The sequence below is a fragment of the Haliaeetus albicilla genome, chromosome 9 (genome assembly GCF_947461875.1).
Source record: "Haliaeetus albicilla chromosome 9, bHalAlb1.1, whole genome shotgun sequence".
Taxonomy (NCBI): domain Eukaryota; kingdom Metazoa; phylum Chordata; class Aves; order Accipitriformes; family Accipitridae; genus Haliaeetus; species Haliaeetus albicilla.
The window spans coordinates 38,639,934-38,656,954 of NC_091491.1; the positions used below are offsets into that span (position 1 = coordinate 38,639,934).

General features: G+C 40.8%; 1 protein-coding gene across 4 annotated transcripts; it reads left to right on the top strand.

Annotated features, from left to right (window-relative positions):
• Positions 1 to 157: 157 nt before the first annotated feature.
• LRRC31 (leucine rich repeat containing 31) lies at positions 158 to 15,809 on the top strand. 4 transcript variants are annotated; one of them, XM_009922936.2, is made up of 10 exons: positions 159 to 553; positions 2,222 to 2,479; positions 3,744 to 3,893; positions 4,309 to 4,476; positions 6,993 to 7,160; positions 8,024 to 8,191; positions 8,957 to 9,124; positions 10,266 to 10,433; positions 11,613 to 11,780; positions 12,933 to 15,809. In XM_009922936.2, exons 1-10 carry the CDS (start codon positions 541 to 543, stop codon positions 13,250 to 13,252), a joined length of 1,749 nt encoding a protein of 582 aa, XP_009921238.1. In that variant the 5' UTR covers positions 159 to 540; the 3' UTR covers positions 13,253 to 15,809. The 4 variants fall into 4 exon arrangements, with proteins under 4 accessions (XP_069648863.1, XP_009921238.1, XP_069648862.1 ...); XM_069792762.1 differs by lacking the exon at positions 6,993 to 7,160 and having other exon boundaries at positions 158 to 553; XM_069792761.1 differs by lacking the exon at positions 159 to 553 and having other exon boundaries at positions 2,200 to 2,479.
• Positions 15,810 to 17,021: the final 1,212 nt, after the last annotated feature.

The following is a 17,021-nucleotide window of genomic DNA, read 5'->3' on the forward strand; positions in this document are numbered from 1 at the left end:
TGAACTATGCAACATCCTGCTGACAGCAGGGCTTTGCTCGGCCTCCAGCAGTATTTCTGACCAGTATGGACAAAAGGGGTGGGAAAACAAAGAGCTTTTCTTCAGGTAGTCTTGTAACCTGATCTATGAGGTGACTCAGCCTCTTCTAACAACAGCTGTTTCAGGGACATGCAGTGGTTAGCCTGCAGTATCGAAGTCTGTGCGGTCACTTCCTGATTTCTGCCTTGTGAGTGATCAGAGCTGGGACATGATCAGAGCGTTTAAATGGACTTCTCAACCCCCTCCCCGAAAAGAGAGGCCAGGGACAGCAGGCTGACACTGGGAGACACTACAGAGGAATAGAGGCATCGGGAAAGAGCCCACAAACCACTTGTGCAGAGCTGCTGCTATCAAACTGATGAAGACAGAAACTCTTGAAAGAAAACTACATGGGAAGTCCTATTAGGGAAAGAAGTGAGGTTTTGTTTGCATATCACGGCTCACTTCTCCTGCAAGCCCTGAAAGTACTGTAGAACGTGAAAGAGATCCTCAGGTGTGCCAATGGAAAAGACAGGTATGTTTCTTTGTTTAAAATAATACCACTCTACAGCGTGAAAACACAGCCAGAGTAACCAGCATTGCTTTACAGCTCAGTAAATGTGCATGTACAGCTATGTACATTGTTTTGTATAGTTTTTGTACTTAGAAGAAATACAGCTGTGACAGGCTATTAAGAGCAAGACTTTACACAATGCATCAGCTTTTTGTAATTATAAGTGCTCTGCCCTTGAACACGGGTATCATGACAGATAACTTCCAACACAGTAAGAAAATATACATACATTTATATACATCAGTATATATACCCACATTTATATATATATACACATACACAAAGAAAAGTATGTGTATATAAAAATTACATTTGCTTTATTTTGACATTTTCCCCCTGACCCAACTCTTGCTATAACATGAAAACTATCTATGCAAGTCATAGGGTTCCTGATACTTCTTCACGTTTCTCTTTTTCAGAAAGTTTGATGCCAGTGATATTCTGTATAACTGATGATTAGTAAAATGATTGAGTTCATGTACTCTATGGATAACAGCAAATTGTGGAGTGAGTTCTGTGTGCGGGTCTCTACTGGGGAAGAGGGAATCTATGTGAGCACAGAAATCCGTTCATGAGCTCTGGTGTATTACAAGATCGAGGTCCGAGCACAGGTCATTCCCCTTGCAGTCAATGGCATACAGTAGGACTTGAGACATATCTTTTCCACATAGTCCTCGCAAAGCAAAAGTCAATGAATGCCTGCTTAGTTTTTATGACTACTCTATTAAAAGCATGTGTGTGCAGGCAAAGGCTAGCATTAAAACTAAAGAAAGAGCATTAAATTAATATTTAAAGAAAAACAAAGCAGCTTCAGAATCACCGGATGATGCTATAGCTTGTGTAGTAAAAACAGAAATAAGGAAAGAGTGTGTATAAATTATAAAGTCAAACTTTAATTTACCTGTGAATTAGTCACTGAAACTGAGGTCGCTATACTACTGAACTGTTCCAAACAAGCTATCTGGGGGGCTTGTTTTCTTCCAGCAGTGGCACACTCCCAGTGTTCGTAGCTACAGTATCTCGTTGTTTTCTGCACTGTCACTTCAGCTTTGCTCTAAGGTTAATGTCGTTTCATTTCCATGTTCCTGAGCTTGGGAGTGTGTGACATTGTTCAGGCAAGGATGTCCTTGCACTCCTTGTGGTACACTTCCTCCTCTCACCTTCCTGACTGCTGGACTGGCCTTTGGCATGAGGAATCACTTTGGTGTCAAACTTAACCTGGCATCCCCTCAGAATGTGGACATCTCAGCCTTGCTTCTGTAATGTGGCCACAAGACTATGAACTGAACCTGGGGATTAAATGGTAGGGGAAGCAGCAGGTTAGCCCTTCAGTGCTTGGTGGCCAGGTGGGGTGGCCTTAAGCGCAGTCTGCATTAACAAGGCAGCAGAGAGTGATACTTGTACCGTTGAGAACTGGGACCACTGAGTCTGCTGTGCTAATACTGAGCATTACTAGTTCCTTCTAAAGGAGGAGAAATGCGTTCAGAGTGTGGTCTACTAAACAGTGCTTTTCTGATATTAGCACGGAGGGAATGGTAGGCAATTCTCAGTGCATCTGCCATTATGAAAGAAGGCAAGCAAGAGTAAACGTTAGTAAAACTAATTCTATGTTTGCTGATTCCCTGAAAGATGACATTCAGAGCTGCCAGGATAAGCAAGAAGAGGACATCCCGAAGAGTTCCCCATTTGGCTTTGTAATAAAACAGTTCCAAGGGAAGAGATCCTCTCCTGGAAAAAGAAAAGAGCAGCCTTCAGCCATCAAAAAATTCTTCAGGGGCTTTGACTTTGGGAAATCTGAAGGCAAGGGCAGAAGGGAAATTGAAGAAACAGAAATAAACAACTCTGGAGCTGATGATGAGAGTGAGAAGCAAGATCTCTCTGTAGAAGGTAATGCTGCTACAATAGTGAAATACATGTGCATGTGTATATATTTTAATTTCATAGAAAATCAGTTGCTTTTCTTGCTAGCCAAAGTCCTGTATTTTGCTGCCTACACTTTATCCTTTAGCCAGGATTTGCTTCTGATTGGAACATTATCAAGGATGTGCTCTCTAATTTGATAGGTGCCAAGCAAGGAGTGAGAACCATATTGCTGAGGAGGGATAAAGCTTTTGGGTGACCTCTCTCTTGATCTCCAATGTGAGAGGTCAGTGCTAGAGTCAGCTCATTAGTTGCAGAGCTTATTTGGTTTCAAAGCCAAGCTTTGAGCAGTAGCTTTGCTTGTTGTATTTAAGATTGGTCTCTGTCTGCCCTGCTGCTAAAGCAATCTGAAGACAACAAGAGCAGATGTTTCCTACCACTTGACACTGGTGAGGGGGAGGGGAAGGGAATGGAAATTCATCATGTATGTTATTTTGCGCACACAAGAATACTCTTTACATCCGCACCGTAGAAAATGGGGCTATATCTAAAAAGGAGCTGGGAGGTGAGGCTTAGAACCCCATCCTTTTGTCCTAAGAGTTTTGGGTAGGTTTGGGGAAACAGTGAGAGGACAGCTGCTGAGAGTGGCATTGCTATTTTGTGTAATTTTTGGCTGCTTTTTTCCGCCTGTTAGATGAAATTACTGATTTGTTAAAGGGTTTAGCAATGAATGTAAATGCAATTTTCCTTGCTGTACAAACTTCATGGAAGAAGAACGTAAGTGGGGGTTGCTTTGCACAGCCAAGAAAAGCAGGATTTGCCTTACACAGACAATGTATGGAAATGAACACAGGCTGTCATGAAGGAAGTAGGAGGTTCATCACACAATTCTGGGGCCACTCGGTGCTAACTGATCAAGTACAGGCTGTATTGCAGCAGTGCGGCTATAGCGCAGGCACACAGAGGTGGTTATACGACTTGTGCATCCAGAATAACTGCTGCAGTTCAGAGTTTTGCGTGAATTTAATGTCTTTGAACTGGTGGTGCAAACATCCCAAGTCACTGGCATAAGGTAGCGTGGAGATGTGCAACAGGAGATCCTTTTCTCACTCTGCATCAGATCTATAGTGATCTTATCACCCAGGTTATTGGTCCACATTGATAAAAAATAGAGTCTGGTTTACTGACAGATTTAGTTCGTTTCCTAAATCTTCACCCGACAGCCACAGACAGGGTTTACACACTGTGTTAGTAGCAGCGGTAACCAGGGCCCTATTTCTTTGTTACTCAGATGGACTTTCACATCTCATTTCTGAAGCGGAGTCACCATCTGGTGAGCAGAGGTTTAACCAGTTCATGCAGAAACTGGGAAAGAAACCCAACAGCAAGAATTTGGATCTAAATAATTGTGCATTAAGTGCAGCAGATGTAACAGAGCTGGGTAAATACACATTTTATTCAACTAGTCACTTCATACATTTATTTAATACTTATTTGCCTATTCAGTTATTCACTCTCCTCTTTTCCTTTCCCTTTTTTTTATAGAGGCCTGGCTTTATTTAACATTTCATCTGGTGGTCCCAGGTCCCTGAGAAATGATAGTTAATAAATTATGTAATTTATGTAATATATATATATGAATATAAAAATCATACAGGTCTGTGAAGCAGGTGAATGTCCTTACACTCAAATTACAGATAAGAAAACTGAGGTACAAATTGTCATGGCTTTATAATGCTGTATTGGTTGTAGAAAGCATCTCTGTATTAAGATGTATTGACACCCAATGTGTGCAAATAACATGCAAACAGAATACGCTTTTTCTTTTCTTTTTTTTTTTTTTTTTTTTTTTACAGCTTCTTTATTGCCGTTTCTCCCAGAGCTGGAAGAGATCAGCCTGTCCTGGAATGGCTGTGTTGGTGGGACTTTGAATGCTCTCACTGTTCATCTTCATCATGTGAACCTGCTAAGAGTCCTTCGACTTAACAACTGCAGGCTGACAGCTGAGGATGTCACCTCCTTAGGTACAGGATTTCATTTACATTTACTTCCAGACAGCTTGGGTCTAATGTAATCCATCTCATCTCTTCCTACATCCTACTCCTGCTGCTTCCATGCTGGGCAGTGTAAACTCCTGCTATGAAACAGTAGAAAGAGCTTGGGCTGATGAGTGACCTTATACATTTGAGTAGCTCTGCCAAGTTCGTTCCTCAGGGTATGAAGCTTTCACATTCAGAAGGGAACAGAATTCAGTCCTATTTGCAGGAAACCATGTTTTCAATTTCGATAGGTAATTTTTTAGCTAGCTTTGATATCTAACGGTAGACAGAAGAAATGAAACAGAGTCAGTTGTCATAGGGTCAGCTTAGGTCTTCATGCTGCAGGACAGATGAGTGCTCATCACAAAAAAAGTGATGTTCTTTTGGAAGAGACTTAAAACTGGAAGTGCTGCCTTGGAGCTTTATGACTTGGTTTTGCAAGTCTGAGAGAAGCTTATTCCTCTGCTTGCTTCTTTGCTTGGAGTGCCTGCAACCCTGCTTTCTGCAAAGCACGAGATTTAAAAGTGATGTTACGCACTCAGGTTCTGATGCTGAGTCACTTACCTCTGGGCCTGGAGCTTACTCTGGGGTCAGTCTGTGATATGTATCTAAAAGAAGGGCAAACTCAGTCAACTAGGAATTATAAAAACTACTGCTTATTTTGCAAGTTCTAAAAACTGGTCTGAGTTATAAAGCTGGGGTTTATGTCATTCATATCCAGGCTTTTTCCAGGAAATGTTCAGAAATAAAATGACATATATGGTAGTAGCTCAAAAGTGGGTCATACTATCATTAGGGAGGAAAAATGCATCTCTACAAAAGCTGGTGAAAGTAATTGATCTGTTTCTGATGAGGATAAAATCTGTGTTTCATTTTCTATCATATTTTTTCAACTTTATTTCATTCTTTTTCAAATCCTTTTCTCGTACTTTTTTTTCTCTTGAATTTTATTAGTTATATTTCCAATTGATTTATTCTGCCTGGTTCTTCTGTGCTGTTTCCTTCCCTCTTCTGGCTTGGCCTCTGCTGAGACAGACACAAAACTGATCATAGGACTTGAATTTCTAGTCAAAATGTGATGCCCTTGACATGTGCAATAGCAGCAGTCAGTTTGCATTGATTTTGCCTGCGATTTTGAAAACAGCATGTGTATTTAGGCCGATACTGCCTGTCTGACTATGTCTACATCTATCTGTGGAAATGTGGCCACTTGTGGACTCAGTGCATTCTGCTTAGAGATCAATGCCTCAAATATAACCATAATATCAACCTTTCCTATGTGGTTGCTCAGAGCTGTGACTGTGAGAGGTGGTAGGAAACCATTCCTGGAGTTATAGTCCTTTATTTATCTTCTGGGTGGAAAATGTGTCTGGAATACTAGTCCCCATGTCAAACAGAAACAGGCTATGCTGCAGAGGCAAAACCACTTCTCAACTGTAGAGCATTGCTCAGTATTCAAGACTCAGGCAATAATTTAAAATAAATGCAAAAATAAAAATTAAGACCTGTCCTTTTCTTGCAAACCTGGATATTCACTTACAACAAAAGAAATAATTATTTTTCTATTATAAATCTTCTGTGAAGAATTAATTATGAAAACACACAGACATGAAGTGTTTTTATTCTTAAAATACAATTCTCAATTATTAGGTTGATGACAAGACTTTAGATCAAAAATTTGTGTAAGACACTTTGAAATTGCCTTTGAATATGGTCTGATTAATTGATCTTTCTTGGGAATGAGTTTATGCAAATATACATCTGCCTCCCTCCTCTACAAAGGAAGTTAGGAAGCTGGATTTTGCAGTGGGATGCTAGTATTACAAAGAAGCACTAACACAGTTCACATTGGCAGGTGCGTCAAGCCTGGAAAAGGCTAATTTTTCTGAATGTAATCAAAACCAGTGCTGTCTGCCTTGAAATAATGGGAAAGTTAGTTTGGGTCAAAACAATGCTCATTGTGATTCCTTATGAAGTGAGTCAGAAATTCCTGTCAGAAATGAAACTTTTATGCTTCAGAAATAGTTGTGAGAGGACGTTTTTCATCCCCTCCAAAATGACCTGTGGACACAGTACAGAGGACGTTGGAATAACTTGACGTTGACAACTAAAACAGAGCAGAACTGTACAGGACAGTAAATTCAGACTTGACACTTGTATTGATTTCCCTATAGTCTAGGCTTTCTGGGTCCTGGCACAGGTCCACAATGACAGCCAAACAGTCTGATGAGGATGTGGGAAGCTGAATAAATTTCAGGTCTGTGTGTACTGTGACAATGACTTGTGATCTGTATTGCTCCTTAGACAAGCTGAGAATTTATACAACATTGCTGCAGTAGCAACAATTCATGGCATCCACCAACTTTCCTGGCAAGCCGTTCAAAATATAATAATTTGAGAACTAAGTGGCTAACCTTCTTCTTTAATATATTCCAAACGTCTATTTTTGTCTTGCACTGAAATTGATACCTAGAATGAATCATCTTAGACTTCTGTTACAGGAGAGGCATTTGAAATTGTTTCTCAACTGGAAGAACTGGATTTATCATGGAACAGTAACATAGGTGGAAAACTATCACTCCTGACAAAAAAAATCCAGAAAGGGTGCAAGTTAAAACTTCTGAAAATTACAGACTGTAACCTGACAGCAAAGGATGGAGAATCCCTTGGTATGTGTGTCCATCTAGCTGGACGGAGACTGGCTTGTTTAGCTTACTTAGATGATGTCTGTATTGAGCTCAATGTTAGTGGAAAGTTATTTTATTTCAGGCTCTGCATTGTAACAGTATTTACCACACAGTGTTGGGATTTAATGCACATTCCTCCAGAGAAGAAAGTTGTTCTCTCTAATCATGTGAGGTAGGGTTGAGAAGAAGAATAGCTAGATCTAAACCATAGTCTGGCTGCCTCAGTGGTCCAGGGTTGCTGGATCCTTTGAGACCCTGATCAAGTCATGTGTGCCAGAATTTCCAACACTGATTGCTTAAAAGTAAGCAGCCAAATTTGTAGTTAGTTATGGGATGGGAAAGAAGGCCTGAGGGATGGGAATTTAGGCTGGGTTGGCAACCACTGATCACCCCTCCCCTCTTTCTTCTCACCATAGCTTAATCCTGTGTGGTCTTTTGATCTGACTCTGTTTTAAAAGATATTTTCTCCCTAAAGAGAAGCCCCTGTGCTCTCATCTCCACTGCAGGACATGGCCCACATGCAACATCCAGTCCTAGATCTTTTCATTAGAAATTTTTCTTACTCTTTGTATTCCTGCTTTTTATTCCCCTGTGTTTTTCTAACTGTCCTTGTATTTTTTCACCTTTATTTTCGTACAGATTTTTGACTGATTTTCTTAATGCCTATCCAATCTTTGTTTTGATGTATTTTTAAAGTAGAACAGGAACTTAGTAAGTCTAAACCACACATATAGGCAAACCCAGCCTACCTCTTCCTGTTTGCCATGGTGCTGTATTTTAATAGGGTTCATCTGTATGTATGCCAGACAATTACCAATTCTGATTTTCTTTTCTTTTTTTCCCAGCTGAAATTCTAAATGTGATCCCAAACCTCGAAGTATTAGATCTCTCTATCAACAAACACATCGGCTGCAGCATGAAGGTTATTGCTCAGGATCTGAAAAATGTGCCAGGCTTGAAAGAGTTAAACTTGCACATGTGTGGATTAAAGCAAGACAGCCTCCAGGGCTTAGGTTAGACTTTATGTTCAGAAACACTTTCATTCTGAATAAACTGTACATCTGAAAACCATTTAAGAAGGGCAATGAGGTGGGATTTTGCTAATGGTTTGGCAGTATTAATGGCCAATCATTATTTGCTGTTTGAGGATTGATAAAAGACTACAGAGACTTTCAGCAGGAGTAGCATTTATCTTCCCTGAGCTCAAGCATGTGAAACTCAGTAGGGAGAGTCACCCTCCACACCATTTATCTGAGACACATCTTAGGGTAGATTAGTGGCTCTCTGGACATGCTTCTTCTCTCCCCAGACAGAACATAGACAAGGGCACAGACAGGCTAGCTAACTTCGAACAAGCTAATCCTACTCTCAGAAGGAAATCCAAATTCACCATTATCACTTAATGAGTGTCCAGTGAAGCCATATGAAATGGGCTTATTATCTGTGTCTCTCCCTGGTGGAGGTTTTATGCATAAAATAAAACAACTGGCACTAACTAGCACATCTAGTAATTTCAGCAAAAGGCTGAGGAGTGAATGGATCTGCGGGATGACCTGGCCTCACCTTCACCTGCTCTTTCAGAGAAGAATGGAGTTGCATGGGTGGGGAAGCTTTGCGATATTACTGTATGTCCACTGTGATTATATGCTGAAGCTTAGTGTAAGAGCTTCACCTGCAATACCTTGTGCAAACTTTGATGTTAAAGTAAATAAATGCTAAAGCTGTGACCTGTGCTATTGTAGCAGCCGGTGACCAGCATGCTCCGTTTTCCATTTCAGACACTGCTTTACAGCACCTTGCAGCACTAAGAAAATTAGACATATCATGTAACAAAGAGATTGGTGGTGGCTTTAAAGACTCAACAGCTCATTTGGCCGGCTTGAAAAACCTCGAAGTCCTTGATCTCCACCAGTGCTGTGTAACAGAAGAGGACGTGACCGTTTTGTGTAAGGACATGTTGATGAAATCCATTAAGAATCTAGGTTTTGACTTCTGAAAATATCTCAAAGGCATAAGAGATTCTGCCTAACCTAGTCTTAGCAGATCTCAGTACGTTTTTCATTAGGCATTTTCAGACATGACTTTTCTGGAAGTGCATTGTGGAGGATAGCTTTCTTGATCAATATGGAATGTTATTTTTGCTGAATCAAAGGTAATCTCATAGTGTTTGATCCCACGTAGAACTAAGGACCTGAATCTGCCATGGTTCAGACCTGTGATGGGAATGTAGGAACTGCCATCAAGCACTGCTTTTTTGATAATCAGTAATTTTGGAAATATCCCGCGACAGTTCCCCCACTGGTATAAATTGTCATGGATCCAAGGTGTGTATGTGCACGTAAATGTAACTGCCTAAAACTTGCTTAGTGAACTGTCTGTCGAGTAGAGAGTGATGTTAGGAGATCTTGCATTGCTGCTGCTGTATGCTTTATGGAGAAGCTGAAGACTACAGTCTCCGTGCTGAATTGATCCAACTCATAAATACTATTAGGAAGAGAAAGACATTTCCCATTCAATCAGTAAGACAGTTTATTTTTCTGTGTGCATTATAACAACTTTTTGACACTGGTTTTTACTCTTTAGAACAACAACAAATCCCATGACTCAAAGCCTATATTGCCCACATCTTGTTTTCCATGATAAAAAAGGTTATTTGAAAAGCTGCTGCTGAAGCATTTGGAAATAGTAACTATTAGTAATAGCAATCCTGATTTATTTTTAATTTATTGACTAATAGAGAATAGTAACATGAATATAAAGGAGTTTCAGTTAGCAGTGAAGACATTTGGAAGTAAGCCCCATCTCATTTAATGTTAAATTCCCTACTTCACCTAGAAAATTGCAACAGGATGCCGTCTTCTGACAACCTTCCACACAATATGTAATACCTAATTTCTTAAGCATTCCTACTGAAAATGGCAAGGCTATTTATGGACTAAAACATTACTCACCATAAATTTGAGTGTCAAAACCTGGCCTTGACTTTTGGATTGATTTATAAAGAGAAGAAATGATGTCAAGCAAATATACAACTACATATTTGTTCTGGATCGGTGACTGTCTAATAAATATTTCATGTTTTCATAGCCCAGGTGATACCTTTGCTCTCCAGTCTTCAAGAGCTGAATTTATCCTCGAATAAAAGTGTAGGAGTCTCATCTGATCCTCTTCTGGGCAGGCTCAGGTTTTTACCAAAGCTGAAATCTGTGGCCATCAGCAATTGTGGTTTAGGTGAAGAGTCGTTTTCATCACTGGGTAGGAATGTTTTTTTAAAGTATGTCTATTCTCTGTGTATCCTTGTGGGACAAAGCACTTCATTCTCCTTTGGCTAAACTCCAAAGATCATGGTTATATTATACCACAGGTCCCGAGTGAAAAAGCCTGTGATGAAACCAGTGCTTCATGGGACCTGATTGCAAGGGGAGACTGCTGTATGTCTTTCCCCATTATACCTGACTGGATGAAGTCCTTTTAGTCCTTTGTCTGATAGTGAGCTTTCATATACTGCCTAATTTTGGAAGAGAAAGGAAAACATGACTTCATATTATGCTGTAATTATCATTTGGTTGTGACACTGCATTTGCAGTTTAGTGGGGTAAAGTTTTGACTGAAGGTTTTTCACCTCACTGCAGGTGAAAGTTCAGTAGAAACTTTCTGGGATAGAGTAAGCATGGGGCAATGGAGGAACTGAGGCAATGACTGCAGTAGTGGAAAAGATATTGCACAGCCATGAAGAAAAGTCCAATCTAACAGAGGATATGTAAATTCAGCCTCTTTTGCCTACTTACTGCAAATCTCAGTGGATTAGTGGCTACACCGTCCCTTTGATAGGTGTTCCATATGGCAAATGAAATCTAAGTACAGAGGGATCTGTTAGTTACTGTGTATTGTGCATTTATAATATATTTTGTACTGTTTACTAGTGGCATTGAAACTTCACTGCCTTCAGCAGAAGTAGTAGCAAGCTAAACTGGTCTGAGGTCCCTGCAGGAAGAGTACTATATTTATATCATTACAATTATGTAAGAGTGACATCATGGAAATCAGTGTTGTCAAAAGGTACAGAGCATTTCACCTTGCGTGGTGAGTTCACAGCAAAAAATTGCTGTCTTTGAATTGATATTAAATGGCTTAAAAACAAGCTGTTAAATTAAATTGACTTCAGTGGGACAAGGTTAAGCCAATAACGTGAACAGAAAGACAAGAAACCCCTCCGCAGTATCCTTAAAGATTCTGTAGGCAGGCCCTTCTTGTATTCTTTAAAGAGCACAGGAGATATTTTTTGTCTGACTTATTAGGATAAAGTAAGTCATTCTAAGCACAAGCAGGCAGCCTGTTAGGAGCCTATTTACAGGTGAATTGCCGGTGAGGTGTCTATTGAGGCCATGTTGTTTTCTCTTAGTAAGCAGAAGTTGCTGGTCTTAATCTTTTCAGCTGAGGCTGCCCTTCACCTTCCTGAACTGGAGATATTAGACCTTTCTTGGAATAAGTGCGTTGGTGGGAACCTAAAGCTGCTTTTGGGAGCACTAAAGCTTGCAACGGAGATTCAAGTGTTAAGACTGAGCAGCTGTAACTTGGTGGCTGAAGATTTGGCACTTCTAAGTACGTATAACATGGTATTTACTAGCAGTCAAAGAGCCAGGGCATTTAGACCACAATTCAGAAGGGACTTGTTCAATGGGCTGAGCACGTTTTTGCATAAATCAAATGAAAAGATGGAAAATACAGGAGTATTTTTTCCAGAAAGGGTTTTAATTTTGCTGAAGACTGTGTGTCCTGTACATGCACAGTGCAAAAACTGAAAAGGCTAAAATGCAAAGAATCTTTTAGCAGTTTTATCTATTAATACAAAAAGGCAGCCCTTAGAAAACGTAGGGTTTGCATCTGTTTTTTATATCAGATATTTAAAGCTGCCTGTAAGAAGTTTTATTTTGCTCAGTTGCTGGTTTTGGGTTCAGTAATTTATAGAAAAGGTATGTGCTGACAGCCAGTAATACAGGCACTACCAGCTCTCAGTCCATTAGGTGTGTTTCTGGAGTCAAACTATTGTGGGAGAACTAAAACAGAAATATTTCCACCCACCTCTTAGCAGCTGCTGAGGAATACTGGAAGATGGGAACCTGATGAGGGAATAAATTCTAGGATCCTTTTACAAACCTGTTTATTTTGTAATCATCCTTGTGATTCTGTGGGCCTTGGCAGTAGCTGTGTGACAGCTATTAAGGCCCTGTAATCTGAAGGCTGGTGAGATGAAGCCTGAGTATTTTTGACTTTACAAACATCACACTTGATGGGTGTCTCCTTTGCCAATCATACATTAAGGATCCCAGTTCCCTTTAGGGTATATTAGGCCCATTACCCTCCCACAGTGAGAGGTGGCTGTTGTAATCATGCAACCTCATCTAGTTTTGCTTTCCTCTTTCTAAATCTCTGTGTAAAGCCTCTCTGCTTATTTTAATTGGCACTTATAACCTCCTTCCAACTGACTCAAAGGTTTTCAGGTTGCCATACAGTTTTAACCCATTACTCCTGTTCCTTTTGAATTGCCTGTGTTTAAATTGTTGTACACTCCTTCAGCTGTGATAAAACAATCTTTCTGAGATCAACAGCAAGTGATTTTATGTTGCTGAGGAGTTGAATCTTGCTGTTTGACTGCTGAAAACCCTTAAATAATATGGTACTCTTCTTACTTATAAGCTTTTAAAGCAATTGCCGGGATGTATTAGTTGTGTTTGTGTCTGTTGTTTCTTGCAGCCTTACTGACGGAGGATGGCCATCTAGCCAGATTACAGAAGCTGGATTTGAGTTATAACAACAGCATCTCTGATGAAGGGTGGGTCGTTTTCTGTCAAGGCTTAGCAGTATTCAAAGAACTCTCAGAGCTGGATGTCAGTCTTCGCCCATTGTCCTGCCGTGATTGTGGGCCGTGGTTTAGCGAGTTGTTAGCAGCCCTGACAAAGCTGCCTGCCTTGACAGAGCTGGGGATGCAAAGATGGGTCCTTTCAGAATCACAGCGAAAAAGACTGGAAAGCTTTAATCAAGACAACAAAAGAAACATTCGTTTTGACTGTTGATGGAGGTTGAAGGTTTCTGGAAGGCCTTTCACAAGCAGCAGATGAACCAAGTATTACGTGTCTCTGACTTAGAAGACTGCCCAGTTTTTAGTAATCTTGTCTCATGAGAGCTCTTGAAATAGTTCCACAATTACAGAAAACTGTTATTTAACCTTCTGCATGCATAGATCATTCCATTTAATAATATATTCTTTCAGATTCTCTGGGCCATGCTCATGCTACTATATATGCTTAATCTTTGTGTTGTGAATACTCCAATGACTACTGTCAAAAGAGCAATGATGATTTCACATGGACACACTGTAGATTTGCCAATGGAGGAAAGTGGCCGGGGTGTGTGCTAATGCAGGTGGGTGGGCAGTGTGAATGTGGGCTCCTGTATATAAGGAAGATGCCTCCAATGTGAAAATACTTGAAACCTCTATGTTTTAAATTTTAGTTTCTTCTCTCCCCAGACTTTTGCCTCTTTGTGAATGCATTAAATCTACGTAATTGTGAGATTTGCAAAGCATCCCACCAACTCGGGATTATATGTTAGTCCAGTAAGGAGAATAGGGAAGGGGCTGTTCTGCCTCTGCTCTGGCTGTTGATGCCATCTCATAGTGTAGATAAGTCCTGTGTACAGAATCAGCATAAAATCAAGGTAAGAAACAGTTCCTTGATATCTTGACAGGTCTCAGGGGCAAGGGAAATGCTGTGGTAGGTTAAATCAGAGGTATGTCCTGCTACCTTAGCAAGGATTTTGGACACAGAGCAATCCATAGGCATTCTGGATAAGGCTATACAAAGACTTCAGGATACTTCAGGGATGCTCCTTCTCATCCTGAGCTGTTTCGGCCTTACCCAGACTGCTCTTTCTGTACAGACTCTTTTATGACATGCAGCACAAAACCAAACTTCCAGATCTAAGAGTCTGATCTAAAGCATATGAAAGCCAGTGGGAGTCCCTGCAGTGCCTTCATGCTTCCTGCATTCAGGATTAATCCATTAACCTTCACAACACCTTGTGAAATGGACAGTGTTCTTATCCTTACCTTAAAGATGAGGGAAATAAGCAAAGTCTATTATTCAAAGCCACAAGGCAGCTTCTAGCTAAGAGCACAGCACCCTGCTTTGTGCCCAACACTTGTTAGAAAAAGCACCAACTTGGGATGTGTAAGTGGCTCCTCCTTTTTTTAGTTGATAATTTCTTATTTGGCATTTTATTGTATTTGCTTACACAGAGCTAAATTCTGGCATAGTCACTCGTGTCATGGAGCTTGTTAACCCACACGTGAGCTCAAAGACTGCAGTGGGATTATTCATTGGTAAGGTATTTTAGGAAGTAAAGATATTAGATCTGCCCACTGAGTGAGGAGTCTTAGAGAAATCCTGAGGCAGCTTGAGGGATAAAGTACTGCTCAATTAGCTGTGAGTATATCTACATGCTGCAGCAATCTCCTGGAGGAGAGGTACAACAGGATCATTGAGTGGCAATTTCCTAACTTGCTAGGGCCCCTCCCAGCAAGTTCTCCTGTGCAGATGCAGATCAATATTTAGGTTTCAGTCTGGGTGACCCTTCCAGCATCAACTTCTGGCTGGTCAGGGTTATAACCAGCAGCTGACCGTGCTGTGCTGATACCCCATGATCATTTAATCCATGACTTCATGTGAGGGTCTCCATGGACTTCCTGGTTCCAGTTTCAGTTCTACTTGAAAAGTGCAATTGGTTCCCCCCAGCTCTGAGAAATATGAGGTGAACTGGAGTGTCTTGATCAGAGGTAGCAGGGAATTGCTGCAGTGTGGGGTCAGTTATCTTCTACAGAGATCCTCAACCTCTGAAGTGAAGCAAAGAGCCCGTGTTTCATACAAGGCTAACAAGAGAGACTTTCAAGTAGTGACTTAAGCCAGGAGAGTTACTCTAATGTGGAAGTACCATCATCTCTGTTTAACAGCAGCACACCAATCTCTTCTCTTAATCACTCACCTTCCTGTGACTTTCCTCCTCGGATCTGCCTTGGGTCCAACTGGGAAATTGATTCTTTATCTGTTCTGTGAGAATATCTCTGAATCACTCCTTTCCCACTTGAACCTCTCTCTCTAATGCAGTACAGCAGCTGGCCAGTGTTTAATGTCAGGTGTCTGTTGTAATCTTACTGACTGAACTGGATTTCAGTGTTGGGGTTTCTTGTTTTGTCATAGTTGGGCTCCTCATTCTCAGCTCCAGAGCACAGTATGGACTCATTGCTAGAAACCTCTCCACTTGCTGTTCATGATCCCCTTCTGAGTCCTTTGCCCTCTCATGATTCTGTCATACCTATTGTGCCACTAAAACCCTTTTATTAAATCACTTCTATTAAATGTCCTGTCTTCCCGGAGATCTCTCTCTTCCAATGATTTCCTCCTCAGTAGTCTCTGAATCATCCTTCTCTCTGTTCCTCTTTGCCTTCACTTAGGGTGAAAAAATTTCATAAGACACCTCCAAACAATCAAAACAGCATCACTCACCTATTAAAATGGAAAAATCAAAACCAAGCCATCCCACTTTTCTGCACTCCCAGCTCTCTCCTGCCAACAAGCATATTAATGAGGTTTCAGTGTCAATCGATTCAAGAGCCAAACAGAAATAAGATCCATACCCTGCGTGCAGATGTAGCCGCAGCATTCAGAGAACACTACCTGGAGGTGGAGCTCTAGGAAGAGCTGGGTCTCAGTGACCCTGCCTTCACTACCTCCTTCAGGATGCCACCACCTTCTCTGAGGCAACTCAGGCAAGGGGAGGGAGAGCAGGACTACAGCTCCGACCAGCCAATTAAACTAAATAAAGGGGTTTGCTCCCACCCACTCGTGCCCTTTGAATCCGCACAGTGGCCGGTCCCAGTCCAGCTCTGTGCTTTATGTATGCTGCAGATAAAACTCTGGAGGAGTGTAAGGAGTAACTGAGCAATACCTAATAAAAACTAGACAAGGACATCAGCTGTCTAGGACAAACAGCTTTCTGTAAAGTGCTGTGGAAGGACATGGTTGCATATAAATTTGGCATGCTAGAATTATAGTAAGGAGTGTTTGTCATGGTTCTTTTGAATAACAAAGGTGTTATGACATGCCAGGACCCAGAATCACTGCAGAATATTGCATTCTGCAGACTTCCTGCTTTCAGATAAGCCTGTTGTACACAGACGTCTGTTTTACAGTCACCAAGCTATTTCAGAGATGAGCTATAACACTAAGGATTTGACAGCTTGCAGTCATTCAAAATACTATAACTACAGATTGTCAAAACATCAGTGAACAGTTTTGCAAAAGTGTGGAGATGATACTTTCAAAACAGCTTTTTACACGTCTGTAAGACAGGATGGTAATACAGGTTCTGGTAGAAGTGCATGTGTTCTGACTGCCTGGAATCCTCCTCCATATTTCCAAACAAGGTACTGATCATTTGTGAACGTAAAACTCATTAAATAACTGCTAGTTAGTGGGGCCACAAATATTGTTTCACTCTAGATATGGCTCTACCTCACTGACTGGAAAACAGATTTCTAAGAATTGCATGTAAAATACTTTGGGATTCAGAACAAAGAACACTTCATTGCACCAGATTCCTACAGATTAGACTAATTTGCAGTTAATCAGCTGCCTTAATGCTTTGAGATAACATGCATTCAGAATGAGACATCTCAAGAATATTTCAGAATCTGCCTGATTCAGCTGGAGTCAATGTTGACAAAAACACAAAAACACCTCAAAAAAATGATCTATTTTCATTGTAACGCTCACTGATTCGAATGCT